The sequence below is a fragment of the Rhinolophus sinicus genome, chromosome 9, assembly GCF_057876585.1.
Source record: "Rhinolophus sinicus isolate RSI-liver-muscle chromosome 9, RSI-T2T, whole genome shotgun sequence".
Taxonomy (NCBI): domain Eukaryota; kingdom Metazoa; phylum Chordata; class Mammalia; order Chiroptera; family Rhinolophidae; genus Rhinolophus; species Rhinolophus sinicus.
In genome coordinates, this window is record NC_142509.1 from 14423369 (window position 1) to 14445469 (window position 22101).

At 54.6% G+C, this 22101-nt stretch overlaps 2 protein-coding genes and 1 long non-coding RNA gene across 28 annotated transcripts in view; 1 reads left to right on the forward strand and 2 right to left on the reverse strand.

Annotated features, from left to right (window-relative positions):
* Positions 1–12852, reverse strand: part of ST3GAL4 (ST3 beta-galactoside alpha-2,3-sialyltransferase 4) — a 36719-nt gene extending 23867 nt beyond the window's left edge. For 3 of the 20 annotated variants that reach the window (XM_074321212.2, XM_074321214.2, XM_074321209.2), the window contains exons 1-2: positions 12635–12774; positions 11502–11688 (exon numbers count right to left, since the gene is read on the reverse strand). The gene's annotated coding sequence lies outside the window, so the exon portion shown is untranslated. Of the gene's footprint in view, positions 1–5429; positions 5517–11501; positions 11689–12282; positions 12592–12634 lie in introns of those variants that run through there. The other 17 variants (XM_074321192.2, XM_074321195.2, XM_074321193.2 and 14 more) reach the window with 17 other exon arrangements.
* Positions 12853–12942: 90 nt separating this feature from the next.
* Positions 12943–16398, forward strand: LOC141569150 (uncharacterized). The gene is made up of 2 exons (XR_012492573.2): positions 12943–13797; positions 13916–16398. It is a non-coding gene; the product is annotated as an uncharacterized LOC141569150 (long non-coding RNA).
* Positions 16399–16845: 447 nt separating this feature from the next.
* Positions 16846–22101, reverse strand: part of DCPS (decapping enzyme, scavenger) — a 41193-nt gene continuing 35937 nt past the window's right edge. For 3 of the 7 annotated variants that reach the window (XM_074321216.2, XM_019710475.3, XM_088800838.1), the window contains one exon: positions 20753–21162. In XM_074321216.2, coding sequence (XP_074177317.2) covers positions 20896–21162 — 267 coding nt within the window. In that variant the 3' untranslated portion in view covers positions 20753–20895. Of the gene's footprint in view, positions 18238–18574; positions 18652–20752; positions 21163–22101 lie in introns of those variants that run through there. The other 4 variants (XM_088800840.1, XM_019710479.3, XM_088800842.1 and 1 more) reach the window with 3 other exon arrangements.

A 22101-nucleotide genomic window follows, 5' to 3' on the forward strand; every position in this document is an offset into this window, starting at 1 on the left:
ATATACTTTTTATGCCTTTCTAAAGCAGGTGTGGTTTCTGTGAAACAGACTCCTGCCACCTTTAGCCCAATGGTATTTAAGCTATAAATCTACAGCAGCTGCTCAATGCTCTAAGCGAGGTCACCCTGAGGACTAACCCCATGTGGGTCCAGGAGAACCATAGGAGGCCCCTCCCGCCTCCCCTACGTGCTCCTCAGAAGGGCTCCTTTGGAAGAACAGCCCTGTGCCAAGGAAGGCTGGGGTCCCAAAGTCTCTTGAGACACAGTGAGGCCGGGCAGTCCAGCAGAAGCCAGAGCCGACAGGAACTGTGGGTCTACCGCACGCAGGGCACCCTCTCAGACTGTGTACTACAGCAGCAAACATAGAAACAGGCCTGTGCTCCTGGCATGTATACGACAGACACACGACAAACAAATAGCATCATGTAACAATGATAGAGACTTGAGGCCAAAAAAACAGGACAGTGGCACAGGGAGCGAGCTGGGAGCAGCTATCTCTCTCAGCTCTCTGACCTGAGTGAAAGGTGGCCGTGAAAAGAATGTGAGAAGAGGGGTGGGGAAGAAGGTTCCAGACTGAGAGGAGAGCAAAGACCTGTGATTTGTCGGGTGTGAGGAACAGAAAGAAGTCCAGTGTGACTGGACACAGTGAGGAAGAGCTGTAGGTGGCACCAGGGAGGCCACACAGGTGGGCAGTGGAGGATATCACAGGCTACCCCGGAGTCTGGACTTCACCAAGGTTCCACAAGAAGTCACTAGAGGGCATCCACAGAGAAGCAACACTGCAGTCGTTTTTTAAAGACCCCTGAGCTGTTCTGTAGCCGTTCGGCAGAATCCCATTTCATTTATAAAACACAGTGGGGTAGTCCCCTTTTTACGCTGATTTACAGAAGAGGAAACTGAGGCACCGAAAGATTGAACTAAAGGTCCCAAGATCAGACAGAACGTGATAGAGCCAGGAATAAAGGATTCAAGCAATCTGGACTGCTCAGAACCCCTATACTCTGTGCCACCCAGGGACCTGGGGTGAGCTGTCTGAGGTCGCGATGGACTCTGTGACCACAGGCTGGGTAGCCCAATAAGGTCCCACATCTCTTGGAGCCTCAGGTTCTGCATCTGTGAGATGCAGGTAGCAAGAGCAAGTTCTGAGCCTCAAAACACATCCTGGAATTGACAGCCCACAGCCTTAGCACAGACTGTGCCCAGAGCCAGCACTTGGCCACTGGAAGCTAAAGATGATCCCAGCCTAGGCCTCCCCGAGTGCATGGCAGCCCCTCACCCCTCAAACTCTGCCCACCAGAGCAAAGGGAGGGGTCTGAAACTACAGCTCCCACTTCGCCTATGACCAAAACTGCACTCACCTCTTCTTTTCTCCCGGCCAATGGGCTTGCTACACATGCCACATGGGACACATGCAGCGGCCAAGAGGTGGGGGGCACTGCCAACCAGACTGCCCTGCACTAAACGCGGATCCCAAGGACTGGCCAGACTCAGGGCGCATGCTGGGGTGGGGAGGAGCATAGGGCCAGGGAGAGGGAGGAGGCCACATTGGAGACGCTGTTTTCTCCCTTCCTGGGCGCAGCACCTCCTAGAGATGGTGCCCAGGCCCCTGGTGGGTTCCACCTGACAGCCATCTCAACGGGGCTTGGCCACAGATCCTCAGGTGGGGCAGAGATATGCCCCCTCTGCTGAGCAGCAACCCCTCCATAGCTTCTGGGGGCTGCCGGGTCCCCTCTGACAGAGCACTCTCTTCCCCTACCCTGTAGAGCAGGGCACTGCCCACCAGGCTCCAGAAGCAGCACCCTCTTCGCTCGAGTAATGCATTACTTCCAGAGTGATGTTCCTTCTGCTAATTATGTCCCCTCTCCAGAGCAGGTACTCTCGAAGTCCCCACGCAGGGAGAGTGGAGGACAATGTTCAGACCTGGACTCCCTACAGAGGTGGATAAAATTCCAGCCCCAGGCCTTGAATGATGGCTGTTTTGGAGCATCTGGAAGCAACCAGGATTCAGACACAGAAACCTCTCTCCCCTGGTCCCTCGTGCCAACAGGGACCCTCACTTCTGCAGACGTAAACCTCCCTCCTTCCGTCACCAGAACATCGAGTCAGCAAACGGGCCTGAAATGGTGGTTCTGAAATAAGGAGATTTCAGGGTATCAGCAGGGAACGGGGTTAGAACTGCTGAGGGTGGGAACAGGGAAAAGAGAAATGCTGTCCTGTTGGTGTGGGAGGGAGGGGGTGGCAGAGCACTGTAATAGAGTCTCTAGAAATGAAAACGTGAAAAAGGAAATCAAGACCTCCATTTCCTGCATCAGCCTGCCCCCTGGGAATAGAGAAGCCAGTAAGAGAAGCCCTTTTCAGCTTGTTTCACATCGGTAAGGCTTTTCAATGAACCAATTGTATCTAGGACTCTCCTCCCAGTAAAGGTTAAGGATGAGGGAAGGGGAGGGGTGGCTAGCATTCTAGGTGCTGCTGGGGAAGGTGCAGACCTTCCAGGCTGTGCAATGGTCCCTCTAGCCCAGGGCCGAGGGCAGAGAAGGTGGGAATGCTGGCCGGAGGGCTGGCTGATGCTCAGGCTATCAGAGACGACCCAGGGCCACCTCTGTCCCTGGGTTCACCTAGCCCCTCTGCAGCAATGAGAAGACAAATCTGAGCCCCCACAGCTCCATCCATATCCCAGAGCCAGGAGGCACCAGGAAGACATTGAGCCCCTTCTCAGACCAGCCCTGCTCTGGCCCCCTCAGACCCTCCTGTGTCAAAAACCTACAAACACACTGATCTCTGCTCAAATACAGGTGCACAGCCCAAAACAAACACACAGGAATTTGGGGACTTCTGCACACACATGCACAAACACACATGCACTCCTCACTCCTCCTTCACTGTCCCGACCCCAGCCCAACATACAGCTTCTGGGGGCTGCTGGGTCTCCTCTGCCGGGGGGCTCTCTTCCTCCATCCCCAGCGCAGAGCACTTCTACCAGGCTCCTTCACCAGTAAGCTCCAGCTCCAGCTGAGTTTGTTTGTCAGGTTGAAGGTCCCTGGGGCTACCAGCCGGGGAGCCTAGAGCTTCCAGAAGAGCTGGGAATGGCTGAGCCAGCCCTGCGGGGATCTCCTCACCTCCCAAAGTCGGGTGAAGGGAAGCCCTCTGCTTGGCCAAGCCCAGCTCCCAGGAAGAGCCCGCTCCTGTCCCTCAAAGGAACTTGAGGAGGGGGCTATGGAGGAGGCGGCTATAAGAAAGCAAAGGCAGGAAGACACAGCCTCGTAGGGGTGTCCCCAGGGGGCAGGGGAATGTCTTGGGCTGCCTGTGGTCAGGCAGGGGGCAGATGCCGCTGCCCCCGTGGAGGGCATCCCTGCCGCCCAGCACCCTCACAATGCTCACTCACCATCCTCCTTGCCCGTCCTGGCACCTAATCCTGGTCTGGATGATGTGGGTGATTGGGACTGTTCCAAGGCCCATCCCTCACAGATCCAGGAAACTCCTAGGCCCTCCCCCAGCGGCCTCCCTCAGCCTCACACCTTCTGGGCTGAAGTCCTGAGGAGGCTTTGGCAATATCAATCATCCAGGGCCCCAGCCCCAAGGAGGTGGTAGGAGGGCAAGACGGGGCGGGTGAAGGCCTGGGGACTAGAGTCCAGAGTCTAGGGCTTGTTCAGCAGGTTTGGACTCGCCCACAACACATCTCCAGAGAGCAGCACCCGGGCCAACAGTATACACCCTGGGCAGACACCCTAAATCTAATTGACAGTATACCGGGGTCAAGCCAAGTGCCAGAACCCTAGGTTCTCGGTCACTCATGCCCAGGTTCACGTACTGGTCACGAGTGACAGAAACCCAGGGCCTCACCAGCAGCATCTCCTCCCTGCCCTTTACGGAGCCACCCTCGTCCTCAGGTTGGAAGGCTATGACCCCGTCCATCCACTGCAGGCTGGGGACAAGCACTGCCCTTAGGGCCAAATCAAATCCTTTCCAAGGAATCCTGGTGCCAGAAAAAGGCTCAGAGAAACTGAAGCACAAAGAAGATGCAGACCCTGAGAAAACCCAGGAGACCAACCGGCCACAGGGGCCCTGGCTCTATCTGAAGGCCCCCCCGCCCCGATCCTCCCGGCCTCTTCTGAGCATCGTTTCTCCCACCCAGGAGCTGACAGTGCCCTGGTACAGGGCATCTCCACCCCAGGAACACATCGAAGCCTGGCCAGCTCACCTGGCCTAACTGGCCTATCAGTCTAGCTGCTCCGGGAAGAGAACATTTTCTTCTCTATTTGGACAGCTGCAGGGATAATGATGGTGAGAAGAGAATGTCTAATTATTGAGAGACAGGAAGGGCAGGAAACAGGACCATAGGGCCTCGAAGCAGGTGGGCTGAGGGTCTGGAACTGGGGGGCGTCTTGGGTGGGAGGATGAGTGGGCTGGGAGGGGCCTTGGGGCCAGCCTGACAGGGTGCAGGGAGAGCGTCACTGCAAAGCACGTAGCCAGAGGGGCCTCTGGAGCCAGGCCTGGGGCGAGGGAGGAGGGAACTGACATCCAGGAACTAAGGAGGGGAATGATTCCCATCTTCATGGAATGTGTTCGGTTACAGGGTAGGGCTAAGGGTGGCCTCTCGGGTCCATCCCTACACCCCGAGTGGCCTCACTCCCACACAGGTCCAGCTGCCCCCCTCAGCATGTCCAAGCTGATAGGTGGGGCTCAAGGAGAAGACAAGGCATCGACAGGGCAAAGGTCAGAAACCTGGACATCACGTCCTTCCCACCCCAGGAGACAGGAAGTAGAATAGTAGGGTCAAGAGAAACACTTTTTCTCCTCCCTCTTCCAGCTCTTCTTAATGGTCTTTCTCTTTTTCACTCCCCTCCCTTCTCCTCGCAGACCCTGTCCTCTCTCCAGCTACCCCATCCTGGTGTCTCCCTGTCCCCATCTCCACCTCCTCCCGCCTGCCTCCCCCTGCCCCCCCACTCCGGTTATGTAAGGGGCCTGAGAACACACAGAGGGAGCTTTGTTGTCAAACCACATCCATACGGCGCCGGAATCAGCCGGCGCAGCTGTTCCCCATTCCCTCTGCCTTGGCAGGGTTGAGACGCCGGGCAGGAAGCCCCCACACGCCTCCATTTTGGGAGGTGGGGTGGAAAACACTGGCCCCAGGGCCCCAAGGCAGCTGAATGGGTGGCCAGGGATCAGTCACCACTGGATGGGACCACAGCAGGGGACCAGCTGGCCCCCAGGAGAGAACAAAGCCACAGTGCAAAGCCAGGGTCACAGCGACTAGAGAACTCTGGGCTAGGAGCCGGGCTGCATGCTGACAGGCCTGGAGCGGGCACGGACCCACACAGCACACCATGTGCTCGTCCACATGCCCGTGTTCTCTCTCACATGACCCACGTCGTGTGTGCATGCACTCACACAGACACGCATCAGCCCAAGCTCGACACTGCGTCTGCTCACCTGGAAAGCGGCTGAGCAGAAACCTCCTCCCTGCTCTCGCCAGCCTCCTCCATCCCAGCAGGTCCCTCTGGGGAAAGGGCTGGAGTTCTGGAGAGAGGAGGGCAGAGGTCAGAGGCCAGCAAAGCCCCACTGGCCAGCTATTGTTTGGAGACCCTCAGGCTCCAGGAGAAGCTCCCGCCTTCCTGTCCAGAAAGATGTGCCAGGAGGTGGGTGAGGGCCCAGGGTGCTCAGCTGCCGATCAAAGTGCTCCATACTTTGGGCAGGCAGTGCCCCTTCACCAAACTCAACTGCTGGAAGAGCCATTTTGCTCGAAAATACTGGAGCTGCCCACAACAGAAGGCGCCCTGAACCTCACAGACCTGCAGGGCGACCCCCCAAGTCCCGCTGCCACTGTCAGGACAACGGGGATGCTGAGGGCTGGGAGCAGGGGGGAGGGACAAGGGGAAAGAAGGAGGCAGACAGGAAGGAAGACGGCTGACTGAATCTAAAGGAGGAAAAGAGAAGGACAGCAGAAGAGAATTAGAAAAAGACAAAAGGACCAAAGAGGGGACAAGAGGGGAAGGACGGAAGTAAGTGTGGAGAGAAGAGCCCACACAGCCTGGGGGGACAGGCCCCCACTTTATGAACGCACCCTCCTATCGGCCCTGGGCTCCCCCTCTCAGCCCCACACACATATGGAGGAGCCGCAGAATAGCAGTCGTCCCAGCCCACGGATCCCCGGTCAACGTGGGCTACGCCCCAGGGGCTTCAGTCTCAACAATCCTGGATCTCTGGGGCCTGGAGAACTGAGAGGCTGAGTGACACCAGGGCCTTGGAGGCAGGAATGAGCTGGACACGGGGGTTGGGATGCAGGGACAGAGAGACCAGGGTCCCTCCTGGTGGGGGAAACACTCTGTGACCTTGAACAGCAAGTTACTTTTCTGAGTCTCAGCTCCTCCGTTTGCAGAAAGAACTAGTGATTGAGTGGCGACTGGGTGCCAGCAGGGTGACAGGTGCTGGGGATACCACCGTGAGGCAGTGATACCTCCCTAGGCTGAGGCCGCTGGGAGCTTGCGAATGTTTATCGCATTTGTGCATCAGAATCTTGTGAGATGGGGCAGATACTAATAGCCCAATTAACAGATGTGCTGCGGTCACACCACTGGGAATAGACGGAGAGGACACAAGGGATGTCCTCAGGAGTGGCTCCTACATGGCCACCTGCCCCTCTCTCCTGGGCCAGAGGGTAGACACTCTCCATTCTCTGCCCTACCCACAAGCACATAAAATACACCAGCCGGCATTTGTGGGGCACTGAGTGCTATGTAAACGCTCTCTCGTTCAGAAGTGTGAAGACACCAGGAAGGGGAAACACGCTATCTACAGGAAGACACTCCTGGCCCCTGCCACCCACAGCACTGCCCCACCCCACATCTGTTTGTGGCTGGTGGTTGGGTTACCACCCCTCTGCAGTGCATCTGGGCTCAGCCGGGGCACAGGGTCCCCTCATGTCACAGGAGTGGGACCTGAGGGAAGTGGAGAGTGCAGGAGGAAGGGACAGTGTGCTGGGTCATCAGGGAGGCTTCAGAGAACAGAGGCTGGGAGCAGAGGCAAGGAGGTAAGAACTCGTGCGTATGCTACTGGGAAAATAAGAACAGTCTCACTGGAACCAGATGGGGGCTTTCAAATACAAACAGTTAAAGCCAAGAAACCCTCTGTCCCGCTTTCAAATGAAATTTCATGTGAAAACCCAATATGTCGAAGGAATAAAAGTGGATTTGTTTGGGTTGAAGCAAGAATAGGGGTGAAAGCCGGCCAGTTAGCTCAGCTGATTAGGACGCGGTGCTCTTAACAACAAGGTTGCTGGTTCGATCCCCACATGAGCCACTGTGAGCTGCGCCCTCCACAACTAGACTGAAACAATTACTTGACTTTGAGCTGATGGGTCCTGGAAAAACACACTTTAAATTTTTTTGAAAAGTTAAAAAAAAAAAAAAGAATAGGGGTGAACCCCTCCTCCCAAGCCCTTCCTAAGAGAGGGTTCTACCCCCAGGGTGCCTTTCTTGGCTCCAATAAGAAGGAGAGGACTGATGTGGGGGACGTGTGGAGTTAGGACCAGTCTGTGCAAGGACCGGAAGGTTGGACTGAAGAGGGGTGACAGGGGCAGCAATGTGACCAGCTGACCTCGGGCTACAATGGAGGACATGCCCTCATGGGGCAGACTCCTGCCCATCCCCACCTGGAGCTCCTGTCTGCCTCCCCTGTGTCTGAAGTAGGGGGGGCCCTTTTCTGGCAAACAGCTCACCTGTCTGAAAGGCAAGCTCTTATCCCTTTGCCCCAAGGAATGCGAAGCAAAGCAGGACTAGAGTGAAGACATAGTCAGAAACCTGAGTTCCATCTTCCATTCATTCATTAAACAAATATTTATTGAGCGCTTAGTACTGGCTAGACACCATTCCGGGCATAAGGAATATAGCAGCGAACATGACAGACAGGTTTCTGGAGCTCACACTAAGACCCTTAAATCGCAGCGAGTAAAACGCCTTAAAAGCTTCCACGGCCATCCCACACCATGAACGTGCCCCTCGGTCCTTGCACTGCCCATGGACCGTCCCTGTCACTCACGGGGCAACACTTGAACGTCTTCAGTGGCAGGGTGCTAGCCCCTCCTCAGGCAGAAGCTCCTGGAATCTCCAGACGGACGCACTGAGGACCCTGCTGCTGTTCCTCCCCAGCCGGCAGAGGCGACAGAGCATTAAATGCACTGTTAGAATGTGCACGTTTTATTTTATATCAAGACAAAATAGGACGCTTCATCTCTAGTTCTGCTGTTTCTGAGTCAACTGCTTGGGACGAAGGAAAAATTTGGCTCCATTTTCACCTGTCCAAGCTCCTGGATCCCTCAGCCTCTGCCATAGAGAATGCCCTGTTTCACTTCCCTCCCATGACCCTGGAGCAGCCAGTCCCCAGCGCACCCCTCTGGCCCCACTGCTCTCCTGCTGTCCCTTCCAGCCAGGACTCCTTCCTCCTGATCTGCACGACCTTTAAGGGCAGAAGGGAAGCTCACCACTGGACTGAGAAGCAGGTCTTGGAGGAGCCACTCCGGCTCTGAGCAGCGTGGCAAGGCACAAAGGTGTTCCCACCTGGCAAGAATCTGGGGATACCAGGCACCGGGAGAGGCCACCTCAGCAGGTTCCCGTGTTCAGACCCCACAGGGCCCCTCCCCTTACCCAAGGGTCCCCTGGTTGCCAGATGAGACCTTGCAGGCTGCCTCCTTTCCAAAGGCAAAGGAGCCTGGGCGGGCCACATGGAAGCAATTACCATCAGGAAAGGGGAGAGGTGGGGACGGGGAGGGGCCAGCAACGGCCGGGATGGGGGGAGGAGGAAGGAGAACCCTGCCCTGCCCAGCTGAGAGGGCTGGACTCAGGGGATGGGGTACCCGGATGGGCAGGCCAGGATGTGGGATTCAGGGCAGCACACAGAGGTCCAGACTGGAAATCAAGAGGGTCTTGGTCCCTTTTGTCACCGAAACACTGGCTTTGAACAAACCCCTTCACACCTGTGAGCCTCCTCATGGATCACAGGACAGGTGAGCTGAGCACAGGGAGCAGTGGAGAACTAGGCTGAAAAGTGCAGGATTTGGAAACAAGCCTGGAAATGAGTCCCAGTTCAGCTGCTTACGAGCTGTGTGACCTTGGCCAAGTACTTTCATCTTCCGGAGCCGCCATTTCTTCATTTACACACGGGCTTAATGGGAAGAGCTGTGTGAGGCTTACCCGAAGTGATGCAAGTAAGTGTACTGCACACCCTTTGTTTTTTTTTGAAGTTTATTGGGCCAGTGCTTGATTGACAAATGGTAACTACTTTTGTCATTTGCTAAGTTCCAAGGACAGGTGTTGACAGACGCTGCAGGGGCAGAAGACCCCAGGCAGGCAGCTCATGGGCACAAGGCACCAATGCTGCAGCTCTTGGGACCCACATCCTGGAGGAGTGTTTGGACCCAAGGCAGAAACAATAGTGTGCTGGCCCAGCACTCTGCAAACTGGCCCCAGTCCTCTCTCTAGCCATCACCATCCTCCCAACCCTCCCCACCCACAGGAAAGCAGATTGAGGAGCCTCTGGCCCACGTGGTCTTTGGAGTGAAGCTGCAGGAAGGAAGAAGGGACTATCTGACAACTACCGTTGATTCTGGGCCTCTGCAGCCAGGCCTCCCTCACACTCAAGGCCTCAGGGGACACTGAGAGCTTCTCCAGCCCGCACGTCTCCTCGGCCCAGCAGCAGCACCCTCCTCCCCGCTGCGCCAGGGGCAGAAGCCAGGGCTTCAGATTCTAGAGCACCCACATCCTCTTTCTGCAGGGCAGCTTTGAGGGGGTGGGTGGGCACAGACGCAGTGACCTGGCTGTAGGTCTCCTGGTCCCAGGCAAGGGGCTGAGACTAAAAGAAAACCTCCAGCTCTGGACACTGATGTCTCTCCTCAACCTGAAAGGCAACCAACCCCAGGGAACCAATCTGAAGCCCCAGGACATGTGGCTGAGGCCCAGGCATCACACACTGCTGCTTTCACTTGTACCTACATTTGACTACTTCCTCCATCTACAGGATAAAGGGTGCCACACACACACACACATACACACACACAGAATGTGGTAGGGGTCAGGAGTGATTCTGAGGCCAGCGGCAGCCGGCAGCCCTATTGGGGGGTCATACAGAACACTCCTGCAGAAGTGCTAAGCCCCTCTGGTAAGGGGGGTGACAGAGGAGAGAGGGGAACTAACGACGACAGCCACCAAAACCTGCCTACGCTAGTCATTTCCTCAAGGCAACTGAAAAAACTTCAGGCCAAGGCCCTGAGTCTTGGGAAGGAAGGCGGTCCCTGAGAGCCAACTAGCACTGCAGGGAAAGGTCTAACCATAGGGCGGCTGAGCGGGTTCTGTTTTTCTGGGGGCCCCACCCTTCACCCCCTGACATCCCTGCTCTCCAGCACCCTGCATCCATCTCTGAGGGCCTGGAAGTTCGGCTGGGCTCTGGTGGCAGCCTGACTAACATTCTGTAGACCTGGCCCTCAGATTCTGGGACACTGATCTGGAAGGTCCCTTTCAGGAGGCTGGAGCTCCCCATCACCGGTGGGCTGGAACTGTTTTTTTGTATTATTCTGAGGGGGTGACCCTTCCCCTGGACGGAGATTGCACACCTCAGAGCCACTCTGAGAGGTAGAATTCACAGCTCCACTGGGGCAGCGTCTCAGAGGAGAGACCCAGAGTTTGTGCCAGATAGGGGCTGGGTGGGCACCCAATGCAGGGTTGATGCCAGGCCTGTGTGGGTTAACTCCAGAATGACCACAGGTTAAGCTGGAGCACAGAAAGGGGGTCTGGCCTCTCCGCTCCTACTGGGGGTGGGGGGGACATTTCCAGAATTTGTTACAATTCCAGAAAGGAGCAGATTCTCAGTTCTACCCAGAAAACTGGATCCTAAGAGTCTAAAAGGGCTGGGAGGGTGGAGGGGCCAAGGGATTGTTTCTGAGGAGTGGGGAGGGAGTCACTGCTTTGGGTCGGGAAGGGGTGAGGAAAGGAAGGGAAGGCAGCCCTGAAGGCTTCCTGGCCCTGGGCCTCCACTCCCAGGAAGGGTGCCCTGTTTGTCCTGAGCAGCAACCCACTCCCCAGCTACTCAGGCCTCTCAGCCCACAATCCAAGCAGGCAACTCTCACTTTCCTCTCCTAACTTCTCCTTTCATTTACACTCCCCTCCTAACCCCTGTCAATGTGGACTCTGGGGAGCTGGCCCCAACTGTGGCTCTCCTCAACTGCTGGATGGACCCAGGGCCCATCGGATAATCTAAGATCTCCCACCCAGCACGTTGAGGCCAAGGGACGGGACACGAAGAACACTGGGAGTGGAGGCAGCAGCAGAGCGGAGAACAGGTCAGAGGGGCCTGCACCACCTCAGCTTAGGCAGGAGGTATTCCCAGCAAAGAGAAAAAGCCCCAGAAGTTAATTTATAGGCCCCAAACGGCTGGCACCTCCCAGGTACCCTCTCTCGAATTATGGGGCAGGTTTGGAGAGAGTGTGTAGGAGAAACATTACTAACAAACACTTACAGATCTCTTCCTCTGTGCAGGCACTTTTCAAAGCACTTAACGCATACCAATTCATTGAAAACTTCCCTGGCACATGCCAGGGCCAGTGCCTGGAGGAGGCAGGTAGCCAATTACAGCTCAGGAGAGAGGAGCGCTGGTGTGTGCCTCTTGTGACAACCTAGTTCATACTAGGCTCATTCCCAAGGCTCTGCAAAGAATAAGTTGGCTTGAACTTGGCGTCCACACTGGTGCCTCCCTCCAGCGGTGGAAAGCACAGGCTTCCCTGAGTCGGCTGTGGGGGTGCCAGCCTGTGGGTGGCCATGAGTTCAGACATGCACACTGAGAACCCCAACAATGCCTACACCCCAGCCTTCAGGAAGGAGCCCCCAGGGCCAGGCCTTTGGAACTCTGAAACAGAGGAAGCAGCAGCAGCAGCAGATCAGGCCTCCAATGGCCCAGAAGAGCCTCCCCCAAGACTGAGGATGGAGGGGCAGTACTAGTCCTGGCAGACATGTTGGCAGCTCCCAGCTGGCTCTGCCAGCAGGGGCTCCAGGGGAGGGACCCAGAGCAGACAGCTGACACCAGGGATTTTGCCCCCATCAGTACCCCACCATCACCCCAACCCACTGCCCACCACCCAGGGAGCTCTGAGCACAGTGGCCTAGAACCAAAGACCCCTACAACGTGGACCTGGTGTCCTGGGCACAGCCAGACTGCAGCTAGCAACCTCCACCTTTGAACTCTGCTGAGCGACCTTGCAACTCCTGCCCCCACACACGGACCCAGCGCAGCCCGTCGTCACCTCCAGCAAAGCTTGCCCACGGACGTCCTGGGCTCGATGGGGCAGTTGTGAGAGAAACCGGGGCTCAGAGGATGCTGAGGGTGAGGCACCTCTTCAGCCTGGGCGCTGGGTGAGGGCTGGAAACTTTCCGGATAAGAGGACCGTCCCGTTTGCTCCCTCCGAGGGAGCGAGAGAAACGGCTTCCCGCGAATATCTGGTCCAGAGAAGGGATCCCAGCCTGCGGCCGCCCTCCCGGCCGGGACCCAGCAGCGCCCACGTGCCGGTCCGACCCCCACCGGACTGCGCGGGATTGGAGACCAGCACCCGGCCCTAGGCTTCCCCCTTCTCCGCGGGCCCGGAGGCGCGTACTCACCCGGGCGGGCGGCTCCGCGCGACTCCGAGATCCGCTAGGCGCGCGGCGGGCGCACGGGCGGGCGCTGCACTCGGCTGGTCCCCGTCCCGGGCGCGGGGCCGGGCTGCGAGCGGGCCAGTCCGCCTGCGGGGAGGCGGGGGCCGCGCCGGGCCGGGCGGGGCGGGATGCGCCGGACACGCGTGCGCACACCACCCGGCGCAGATGGGTAGCCGGCGGGCGGGGCAGGAACGGCGGGAGAAGGAGGAGGAACGGCTTGCGGGTCGCACGGGCGGGGCCGCGGCCGCGGGCGGAGATGGGGGCGCCGAGACCCGGGACGGGGCAGAGGGGGCGATAGGAGAGCTGGGAAGCTGCCTGCAAACCGCGCCAGGATGCGATGTGTCCGCGCAGCCTCCGCACACCCTCCCGGAAACAATGAGCCCCAACAAAGGGTTCTCCGCTCTCCCACGCGGTGAGCCGTGTCCCTCCCTCACTCAGGAAAGTGAGGCTGGAAGAGGGGGCCTTGTTCAGGGAACCCACCTCCTATTGCACAGCGGCCAGGTAGGTGCTCTGCACCAAGACCTAGGCCCTTCCGATGCCCTATTCTGGACCTGCCCCCCAAACTGCTCCTTCTGTATCCCTTTTGCACGCCCTATGTTGGCCTAGAGAAAGTTTCTCAGTTTCTGTTCCTTGCGGAAGGCACCAGGCATCCTGTCTCCAGGGGAAACTCCATCAGGCCCCTGACCCAAGCTCCTTAGGCCCAGACATCCCCCTATCAATCCTGGGAACTACTCAGGCTGAAAGACCACAGCCCAGGAGTCACCCTCTGGGCAATCCACAGTCCCCCACCCCCCACCCCACACACTTTCATAGGTGAACAGTGGTTACTGAGCCCCTGGTGTGAACAACCTGGTGCCGAGGGATCCAGAGGAATGTGTAAGACTCAGTCCTGCCTCCGAAAAGCTTACCATTTAGCAGCGGACAGAAGGGCTGCCATAGACTCCCATTCAAGAAGAAGCAGGGCAGGATGTGACTAAGTGTAACGAGTGAGTAACAGTAAGTGCAAAGGGTAACAGTAAGTGCAAAGTCCTGTACAGTTCAGAGAAGTACCAGCTCAAGACTCACTTCAGGTGAAACTCGGAGGGCTTGTCTGTTAAGAACACATCACTCAGGAAGCTCTACTCCAGGTGAGCAAACTGGGGCGGTGGGCCTTTGAGTTCTTCCACAGAGGACTGTTCCATCCTAAGTCGTACTCTGCATGGTATTTTCTGCACTTCACTAATGTCTAACTTAATTATGTTTCAGTGGTACCTCTGGCTTTGTCGAGCATTCATTCAAACATTTATTGCTGGTGGGGTCTGGAACTAAGCTAGGTACAAAGACTACAGGACTCAAGTCCCAGCCCTTGACAAGTCCAGAAGCAGAGGGAAGATCCTTCCTGCTTTACAGGTGGGAAAACTGGCCCAAAGCAACTAGGTGAGTCTGGCATAGCTGAACTGAGAAATCAGCCCAGCTTCTAAACTCTGCTAACTCTTTGATGAACTAGATCTAAAATGTTGGCAGTTCTTGCTATGAACCACATAAACTTCACTCTGCCAGACAATAGAACTGAAGGGCCAACTTTTGCTCCTGAATACCTGATTTCCAACTCTACCTGTCACTAAATAGCTTTAGTTGTCTTATTAGAAAAAAAAAAAAAAGAGGAAATAACTGTGCTTATTCGAAGGGCTACTGTTGGTATTAAATTAGGCAATGGATATGAATTAGCTCTGAAAGTATAATGTGCTCTAAAAGTGTGAGCTGTTATTACTCCAGTGAATCCCTCCCCTAACAGATAGCTGTATTTAGATCTCCCCCGCCCCTCTCACAACTGCCCTCCCCCCTCCACTCTGCTCTCCCCTCCCCCCCACACACACACTCAGTTTATCCCAAGTCTGGTTACTGGGTGCCCAGAAGCTAACTGTAATTCTGGCTCCTCCCCTTAGGCCACAATGTGTTTACTCATGATCTGTCCCCTCCAGTTTCTTAACAGCACAGCCATATGCTTAGTTAGATGCCCAGCAGCTAACTAATGTCATATATACTCATCTGTGGGGCAGGAGGAAGGAATTCTGGTCTTTTTCAATCCACGCACTGGGTTCTGGAGCCATCTGGAGCCCCACCCAGCTCCATTGCACCCCTTTGGGCTCACTTGCACAATGGGAGCTGCTCAGCAAGAGGCAATGTGATGGGGCAAGCAGGGCTTTTGTTCCTGGGGATTGTTCCTCTCCGAGGTTAGCTGTGCCAAGTGCAGGTCAAGACAACCTGAGGAACAGCTGTGTAGGTCCCAGTCCTGTACAGTTCAAGCCATGTTGCCTCCATTCACCTCTCTGAGTCTGTCTCTCCCGTGGGGGAGGCAGAGGACATTCTCAGGCTTGGGGAAAGCAGAGGGAGGAGACTGGAGCCAAGCGCACAGGAGGGGCAGGTGCATCTAGAGCTAGAAAGACCTGTCCCGAAGGCTCCTCCCGGGCAGGCAGTGGGTGAAGGTAGGAGGCTTGGAGCCACTTGACAAGTGTGCCTTGCAGGCTTTGGCTCCTGTCCCTCACATGTGCCACGTTAGCATCCTGCCCACCGGGAGGAGGGAATAGCAAGATGCCGTTTGAGGAAGAAATAAATCCAATCCAACATCTCAGACGCTTTTAAAAATAGTAACTCCGGGATGGTATTTCAGCTCCTATTTTTATCAGATTTATATGGTTGGACCATGGAGTTGAGCTGTTCCCAGGGTTCTCAATAGCAGGGACATCACTGTTGTAGTCTTAGAAACCTGCCCGTTGGCTGAGGCTAAAACGCATTGCAGGAACCTTTAGGCTGGGAGAGATCCTGAGAAATTGCACACAGCCCTTGGCTCTGTTTAGGGCCATGATCAATCAACCACAGAGAGTTTATGACTTTTTTTTTTTTTTTTTTTTTTGCCTTGAAGTCTCTTGGTTGCCATGACTCCACTGAGTAATCTAGGATTATGCAGCCTTCCAGTTCTTTTTAATATCTAGCCCAAATATCTCTGGTGACATCCTTTTTGGCCCTTTTCACAGTAGGAAAATAGCAGCTAACATTTACTGTGTGATTACTGTACATTTTCTGTACTGTCTCGACCCGCACTTGGCACAAAATCCTTATTTAATTCTCACAAAAACCGTCAGGGTATGCATGGTTACCACTCCTAGTTTAGGAGCAGTTATGTAACTTGCCCAAGTTCATACTTGGTTATGGTGCAGGTTCTATGCCAGAACCATCAGACCACACTGCCTCTCAGAGGGGAAACAGAACGTTAAGAAATTTCTTGTGAGTGAAGAGGACCAAAGTTTTGTCTTTTGGGATATTGATTTAAAGCTGGTAATTAAGAAACAAGAGACTCAGAAAGAACCTTTGATCCTCCCCCCTTTCTTGCCCAAGAGATTCAGACAGAAAATCCTGCTTCAGGCAGGAAGTATTACCATGCTGCCGTAGCCTAATTTGAATTAAGTATGTTAAATAGGAGGGCTTCAGGCAGGGGCCTGTTAGCTGCCCTGTGTGTCGCATTGTTTCTGAGTTGCCCAGCCAGAATTTGCCTGCCCTGTGTGTCCCCTCTTCCTCAGCTACCTGTAAATCGCCCATTCTCACTTCTGAAATCTAAGACCCTCCACCCCCTCCTTTTCTCTTTTGTCCAGAATGTCACATATACTCAATGTTGCCTCACTGTCTTTGGAATGTTCATGCTTATATGAATTCCCGTGTGCATGGATTAAAATTGGATTTTCTCCTGTTAATATGTCTCTGTTAATTTGATTATTAGTCAGCTAGAAGAACTTAGAAGGGAGGAGGTGTGTGTGTGTGTGTGTGTGTGTGTGTGTGTGTGTGTGTGTGTATTTAGCCCCCACATTAGCCTTGACTTTCACGGTCTTGAAGGAAAAACTGGCCAGTGTGCTAAATGTCTGTGTGCCCCATGTTAGAAGCTAAATTCTGGGTCCCAGCCATGCTGAGACAGGTTTCCCTAATTGCTGGGCTTTTACTGTGCTAGGTATTTGGCTATCCAGTTTTAGCCTAGAAGTTAGGCTTCTCTTGGCATAAGCTCCCATAGCCCCCTCTGCTTTTTTCAAGGCACTCACCACTCCTGTAATTACTTTGTAACTAATTAACGCAGATGTTCCTCACGAAATTGTAAGCTCCATGTGAGCTCTAGTCCCCAATTCTTGCTAAAAAAATAAATTGAAAAGTAAGGTAGATATCCAAATTCTGTTTATTGAATTGAAACACTTTAAACAGATTCAGTCCATGCTTATTTTTTAACAGTGGTTAAAACTCGGTAGCTTCAAGTTTATATAGGTTTCAAATCCAATGTAATTTCAATAATAATAATAACAGAACAAACATAGGGTTGCCAACATTTATTTTGCTAAGTAAGGATATCTAAAAAACAGCTACCATTAATTATGACCATCTTCTTATAAAAGAAAGGACATTTTAACATTATGTGGACATGTTTGGTATAAACATTTAGTCCTTTCTGAGAAGGAAGACTTAGCAGACCTACATCAACCTATTTAGAAATAAAATAGATACATTACAATGTTTTGGATATAGAAGTATCACGAGGAGAAATATTTTCAATTACTTTCTATGTAATTGTTTCTTGATTTGTTTCTCAATTTGGAGTTCTGTATTCCACAAGGACATGCAAAGTGGAGCTTAAATGTCCAACTCATTTCGAAACGTTATTTTTCTCAGTTTCATGAAGGAATGTTGACAAATATAGAACACTCAGCAATTTTGCTCTATAAGACAAATTTGGGCAAACTGAGAGGAGCCAAGGAACAATAGCAGTTGTTCCCTTCCTTCTCCAACCAAGCCAATAAGAAACAGGGCCAAGCATTGGGGACTGACAGCCAGTTGTAGAGTGGTCCAGGGTTTATCTGGGAAGGGTGACATCTACCACCGCTCCAGCAGACCAAGGCACGCCCATCGAAGGCACGCGATTAAACACACAAGGCACGCTTTCCAGCCAGAGGACAGATGTATCACACAGCCCGAGAGAGGCCAGCATGTGCTAGTTGGTCAAGGTGGGGCTCGGGCATGCTGGATTTTGCTAGGGAAGCTCTCTCAGGAGAGACAGGATATTAGGTTCTGCTAAGTGATAGGGGGAAGCATCAGGCAGAGGCTAGTGGCTCTTACTCGGCATCCCCTGGACTGAGAACCAGGAGACCTGGATTCAGAGTCAAGTTCCTTTATCTGCAAGTGAAAGCAGTTGCTGCCACCTGGTCCAGGCCCACAATGCCGAAGGTGGAAGGTTGATGGTCGGGGGGAGCTGCTCTTGGACCCCTACAGCCTCTGGGAACAGAGACTCCCCAGAAATGACCGGGAAGTGGAATGTGTGGTCAGAAAGAGAGGAGACCTGCTACGGGCCCTCTGCAAGTTCAGCGGAGGCGTAACAAGGCGACTGGCCTCTTGGCTTGGCCAGTTCTTACCTGTAGCTCTTCAAGATTCCCAGGATTCAGGTCAGATGGCGTTTGCAGCGAAGGAACTTCCAGGTTGTGACAAAGGCCAAGTAGTTATACAACAGAGGGAGAGTCTGCAGGATCCATTCCATGACTCACAATACATTGGAGCCGCTGTTTGATAGAGTAAAAACAAATACTCTTTATGGGCAGGGGTACTGGCCACACCTGGGGTTTCTGGGGGCAGGAGGCTGAACTCCTGAGCTCTTGTCCAGAGCAGTTTCCAGCTTGCAGGGCTGCTCCCTCCCTGGGTCTTGGTTACTGCTGTTGCAGGCACTGGGGCACAACTGAGCCTGGCCCCTCTGAAAGCTGTCAATCCCGGTGCGCCAGCACCATCCCCTTCCTCCCAGCATGAGAGGGGCAAAGCCGCCTCCCTCTGGAACAGCCCTTACCTACTGTCTCACCCTGGGCCCTCCCCTTCCCCTGAGCCATGCGTCTGGAGGGTACTTACTACCTGTTCCCACCATCACCTGTCATGCCAGTGCATGCAAGACTGTTGGTGGAAATCCGAGAGATGGCTGAGTAAACCTGTGAGGAAGGAGGCGAGATAGGACAGATCAGGCTAGGAAGTCAAATCTGGAAGGGCAGGAAATGCCTTCCCAGGGCACAGGTCCCGGGAGATGGAGGCCCATCCCCTGGGAGGCTCCGGCCATCTTCCTTCCGGTTCAGGATGTGTCGCATGTTAGTCTTTTCCAAGCATACAATTCTGTGTGAAGAGAGATGAGACCCCCGCTGACAGAACATGATCGCCCAAGAAGAGGATGCTCCCGGGATTGGGTCCTGTCACTCTGCAAGGAGGGGACTCTGGGTTTGCGTCCCCTCCACTCCTCCACTTGGCATTGATCTTCACAACAGTTCAGAAAGGGTCTCGTCTTCAGGCCTTCCCAGGTGTATTTTTCAAGACAAGCCAGAGTTCCCTTCCAAGCCAGCTGGTTCAGCTGCTATCGTCTCCACCCAGTGGGGGCAGCAGGTGCCCACCCCACTGCCGCCCTCCCCCTCTGACCCCGCCCCGCCGCCCTCAGCCTCACTGCCTTATTCCCCTTAGACCGCCCTGCCGGAGATGGCCTGGGTTGGACAGTGTGCCTGGTACTGTCGGGATCCGAAGCACACAGTGTGTTTCCTAGAGTAACCTTTTACACCAGACTCTCCCGTGTACCTGCTGTCAAGGTACCTGCTCTCAGGAGTTGTCAGTTTTCACTCCGGTGTTTGCCTGTCTGAACCACTAGCCGGAGGGTAAGGGCTTTGCTTTAGTCACCTCTGTGTTCCCAATTCCTAGGCTGCTGTCTGGCGCAAGCCAATCAGCAAGTTCATCGTTTATGATAAGGCTTCATTATCACGCCTGACGCTTACACGGGTTGAGTCGTGGATCCTCACCCCCAGGCCCCGTTACAAAGCAGCAGGCTCAGGACCCTTTGGGTCTTATCCAGTGTTATGTGTGAATGGCAGCTCCAGGAAGAGAGACGTCTGACTGTTTGTTCACCACTCACCAGTATTGGGGTAGTGCCTCGCCTACAGTACGTGTTCAATAAACATTTGACGAATGAATGGATGGAGCTCGGCTCTGAATCACGGTCTCCTGGTTTTCAGCCCAGGGCACGCACAATAAGAGCCACCCTGTCCTCTGCCTTTTCTTCCCTCTTATCACACAGCAGAGCCCAACATCCTGCCTCTAGCGTTTCCTGAGAAAGACCCAGTATCCACTAGCCCCACCTTGACTAACACATGCCAGCCCCGTTGGCTACGTGATACATATCCTTGGTGCTGGAAAGTGTGCCTTACGTGTTTGTGTTCATGCCTGCTGAGCTTGACAGGGGTGTGTCATGCCTGTGTCCCGGCTGTGCTGGAGTAGTGGCAGATGTTACCCTTCCCAGAAAAGCCTCTGATGGCTCCCTACCTGTAGTGAGCTTCTGAAGTCCCTTCCTGGCCTCAAGAGTCTATGAACAGGGACCTATGATGCCGGTCACACCTTGAACCCGAGCCCCTCAGGGCTTCTGTACCCCCACCGCACGCATATCACGTGCCCCTGCTGGTTTAGTTTTGTACTTGATCTTCTGGCTGCTCCATGCAAGTTTGTTTGTCTTCTTGCCTAGATAATAAACTCAAGGCCAGGGACTCGCTGACCAAATAATAGAGGCAAAGGCAGGCTCTTTGGGCTTGCATCATCCAATTCTTATGAAAACCCACCCACTTCCATGCGGCAATCCTTTATCCTTGTCAACAAGTTTATCAGCAGGGTTGACTCACCCTGGCAGGGGTGACCTCAATGTTGGGAATAGAAAGAGGAACTGCCATCAAAAAAATGCTATAGATTATTTCCAGAAAGTTATCACATTGGGGTTTTTGGGGGTACTCCCAGACATATGGACCTAGAAAACCTACTCGGGAAAAGGAAGAGGAACGTGGCAGCAGAATCAGAAGGTGTGAAAACAGGGAGAGGTATAGTCAGATTCAGGACACAGAAATCAGCAAGACTGGCTGTGTGGGGGTTGGAGCAAGGCCTGGCACCCCTCCAGGTCAGCTGAAGCCACCCCCACCAGAGCTGGTCCTCTCTTCTCAAGACCTTCCCCAGGGTTCTGCCCTCTCCACTTCCCTCAGCGCCTCCTCCCCGGGCTGCACCATCAGTCAACACTGAATGAGACCAATACTTTATTCACACATTAGGAATAAGCCAGTACAAAATATATTTTTAAAAATTTCGTTTGGTGCTAAAAGATCCCTCCTCCCCACCCAGTCCCACACGTCCATGCTCCTGAGAGCCCTGGGTGGGTGGACTCAGCTTTTGTGGGCCTCCTGCAAGAGCTGGAGCAGGGGCTCGTCCGCCCTGAGGGCAAAGGTGAGCGTACGCCGCTGGTAGTGCTCCGGGTCATGCTCCAGGTTCTCGATCACCTCTGCCAGCAGGTGAGCCCGCTCCACCCCCGAGCCCGGAGCCTCGAAGCCCAGGGCCGTGAAGTGCACGTGCAGGTGGTAGTAGGAGGGCAGGTAGTGCAGGTACACTCGGAGGCGGTCCGCCGGCACCTGGTAGCGCTGCAGGATGGCCTCCTGGGGAGAAGGGCAGCGGCAGGCTCACTGTGCTGCCCACCCACCGGCTCCGCCCTCTTCCTGTCCTAACCCCACTTAGCCTGGGCTCACCTTACACAAACCCTCCGAACAGCCCTCTGCCCACTGTGCTTCCTTTCCAGGGAATCCACAAATACAGGTGACAGCAGCACAGCTGAGGCTCCTTCTCCCAGACGAAGGGGACAGTGGCCTGAATCAGCATCCCCCTCCAACCTGATAAAACATTTCCTTCCTCAAAGGTTGCTGCTGGGAATCTAGGAAGCCCCAGGGCCCAAGGACAGGCCCCACAGACCCAGACTGGGAACGACTTGTGAACACTTAAAGCGCTGCGTGGGTGGAAGGAAGCCTGGTTCTCCCTTAGCTTGGAAACGATGGGGATGGGGCTTGGGGACCGGGCTGAGCTAGGGCCTTGGTGCAAGAGAAAGGCTGGGGGTGGACTCCTGTCGGGGGAAGAAAGTATTGACTCTGGCCCACCCCCACCTTGCTCAGGGGTAGGGATTTTTCTACCAATCTCCAAAGCTTGGAGTTAAGAGGAGACTCTGGTTTCCATTGTGGGTAAATCCCTGAGGAGGTCAGAGGTGACGGGAAAGAGACTAGGGCCTCAGTGGGCTCAGAATACACCCCAGGGATTTCTGCAGCAGGTGAGACCAAGGCCAGAGCACCCAAAGAGCTTCTTGGAATAAGCAGGGCGAGGCCGCCAGAACTGCCAGGGCAGGTGAAAGTGTTGGCCCGGCATCTCCCTGAAAGAAAGACACCACTCTCTGTCACCCAGAGGCTGTTTCAGGAGAAACGAGTCACTCCAAACAGAAAGGCAGCCAGAGAGACAGTGACGTGGGCTGGCAGGAAGAGAGAAGTGGTTAGGGCAGTGGTGGGGAGCTGGGGTCCAGAGGGTAACAAGGAGCGGATCCAGGCAGAACCCTT